A 2,643-nucleotide genomic window follows, 5' to 3' on the forward strand; every position below is an offset into this window, starting at 1 on the left:
ACTTCTGAATATCGATTAATGTTTATCTGATCGATACACTCCACTCCAGAAAGCAGACATAGTTAAACGTAAGGCATGACGGTGACTAGTAGGAATATCAAGCAACTCTAACCGATCACAATACTTAACACCTACTAATAAGCGACATTTTCAGATCAGATTTATAGATCATATTGATTTTAGCTTTTATGCTTCAACCAGACAAGAATAGCTAGCAACATTTTAAATCCGTATTTTTGAAATCGTTAGACAATTTAAAATCATTTTCAATATATAAGATGGTCGTGGATTTGCTACCCACTGCGAGTGATTCACACATGTCCATGTCCAGGATGAGAAACAATTATGTAATTTGAATGTAAACCATGACACTTATTTTGGAATGGATGGAACGGTTTAACTACCACTAAAATTGCTCTTAATAAATCCTTATCAACGCATTTAAAAAGGAAGGCTAGTGGGATGCCTTCACGTGGAAAAGTATAAAACAGAGGCGTACGTTCTAACACGTCTACGTACCTACACGGAGAACAGCTAGCACACGCTTTGTGCCTTTTGTCTGCATCGATCGATCGTGTGATAGATGCTTCATGTTGCTCACCCGACGTATGTCCATCACTGGCACACGGCCGAGGCTGACCGGTGAGACATGCTGTTGCTTCTGGGCAAGTTGGGTGGGAATCGACGACGCGTCCTCGCTACCACGTAAACCGAGGCAGAGATCATCTGAACTGACGATCGATGAGCTGTGTACGTACGTCAATGGGCAACGAATGTCTTACTAGTAGTATCATACCTGTCTTTGTTTTAGAAAATTATTGTAAGTACCATACCTGATCCTCAAAACGAAAAAGAATTAGTACCATAGTACCTGTCATGTGAAACCTTAATTACATGCACACGGAACACGCTCGCACACACGTGCACGCACCACTTTCCTGGATGTTTACAAGAATGAACGAATGAATGAATGCAGAATGTATTTTGAGCGAGCGCGTGGCGCACGGGGAAAATTCCGCAAGACATACAAGTAAACAAGCCGACGACCAAGCCATTGCTTCCATACCCGGCCTGGAGTAGACGACCGACCGACCAAAAAAAGCAAGCCGAATCAGGTAAGGTTGGACCGTTTATACAGTAATACTAGTCTGGTTCGCGATGCCCATTCCCGTCTCCTGGGTGGGACTTGACCCGGCGCACGTACGTTTCCCCGCACCGCATCCAACGTACGCCTTGTCTCTTTTCTGGCATCCCGCCGGCGCCTTCCCTTTTTGGGAGCACGAGCCAGCACCGTGGGCCAAGATTCCCCCGTCGCGAAGCCGGCGCGAAAGCACGTACGTAGACGTCAATCTATCCAATCCAAGCGCGTCCCGGTGAGTGGTGAGCAAGGAAGGAAGCGAGGGAGAGAGACGGCCGCCGATGGCGACGCGCTCCTCGGCGAGTCCTGGCCCCGCAGACGTCTGCCCCGACGTGGAGCGCACGTGACCGGCGGCCAACCACCTGGCTGCTAGCCCCTCGTACGTCGCCTTCCTCTTTCCCGTCTCTCCAGGCCGTATATATAGAGCCGCACACACCCGACCCAAACACAACAGCATCACAAGCTCGCAACAACAGGAACAGCCAGCCACCTGCGCTTCTACACCTTCCGGCGATCATATATTTCCCGGCCGCAGTCTACACCTTCTCGCCGGTTGGTTTGGTTCATCAGTAGTCGATCCATCACAGCTCGGCGGACCTCCATGACGAAGCACCAGAGAGCACCGGCGGACCAGCTCGTGTCCCTCTCCCTCTCGCTCTCGCTCTCCCTCGGCGCCATCGCCGACCGCAACACCAAGAGGACGCGCCGCGCCGCCGCCGCCGGTGGGGAGTTCGTGTGCAAGACGTGCGACCTGTCGTTCCCGACGTTCCAGGCGCTCGGCGGGCACCGCACCAGCCACCTGCGAGGCCGCCACGGGCTCGCGCTCGCCCTCGCCGGGACCGGGCCGGAGCCCAGGAAGGCCACGGACCAGAAGCAGGGGCACCAGTGCCACGTCTGCGGGCAAGCGTTCGAGATGGGCCAGGCGCTCGGCGGCCACATGCGCCGGCACCGCGAGCAGGAGGCCGCCGCCGCCGCGGTGGCGCAGGCGCCGCCCGTTCTGCTCGAGCTGTTCGTCTAGATTGGTGAATGGTTAATTAGAGTTCTACTAGGACAGAGTTCTTGATTAACATGTGTAGTGTACGTACGCGATTGGTTTGTACGTTTCTACACGCAGACACACTCGTAGCTAGCTATTGATCGTTGGTTCATTCATTCGTCTACTTTTGTACTACACATATTGGTGACTTGTTCATTCATTCATTGGTACGGAGATTATATATACACGTTAACTCATTTGCTCGTCTATTTTGTTCCAACTAGCCTCGTGTCCCGTTTTATCGGGAGGAACAAGTATGTTCTTTTTGTTCCATTTTTCTTTCCACTTTATTGATTTTTTTTATATCTTGTGTGCTGACTGGGATGCCACTGTTGTAAAACCGTTGCCGCGTCAATGTCAAATGCACTTAGCGGGGGCAGAAGGCAAATCTTCATAGTTTGAGATTCTAGTGTTTCTTACAGGGTGACTCCAGATAGTCTTCGACAAGGGAGCAAAGGCCCTCTACCGA

At 51.4% G+C, this 2,643-nt stretch overlaps 1 protein-coding gene across 1 annotated transcript; it reads left to right on the forward strand.

Moving 5' to 3' along the window:
- The first annotated feature begins 1,590 nt into the window (after positions 1-1,590).
- Positions 1,591-2,377, forward strand: LOC123108231 (zinc finger protein ZAT8). Its single transcript, XM_044530061.1, has one exon. It carries the CDS (start codon positions 1,740-1,742, stop codon positions 2,154-2,156), a length of 417 nt encoding a protein of 138 aa, XP_044385996.1. The 5' UTR covers positions 1,591-1,739; the 3' UTR covers positions 2,157-2,377.
- The last annotated feature ends 266 nt before the right edge of the window (positions 2,378-2,643 follow it).

This window comes from Triticum aestivum, chromosome 5A (assembly GCF_018294505.1).
Source record: "Triticum aestivum cultivar Chinese Spring chromosome 5A, IWGSC CS RefSeq v2.1, whole genome shotgun sequence".
In the NCBI taxonomy this organism is placed as follows: Eukaryota; Viridiplantae; Streptophyta; class Magnoliopsida; order Poales; family Poaceae; genus Triticum; species Triticum aestivum.

What these genes read in the sequence shown, in the direction of transcription:
- LOC123108231 (XM_044530061.1), top strand. Translation starts at nt 1,740, where the DNA reads ATGACGAAGCACCAGAGAGCACCGGCGGACCAGCTCGTGTCCCTCTCC.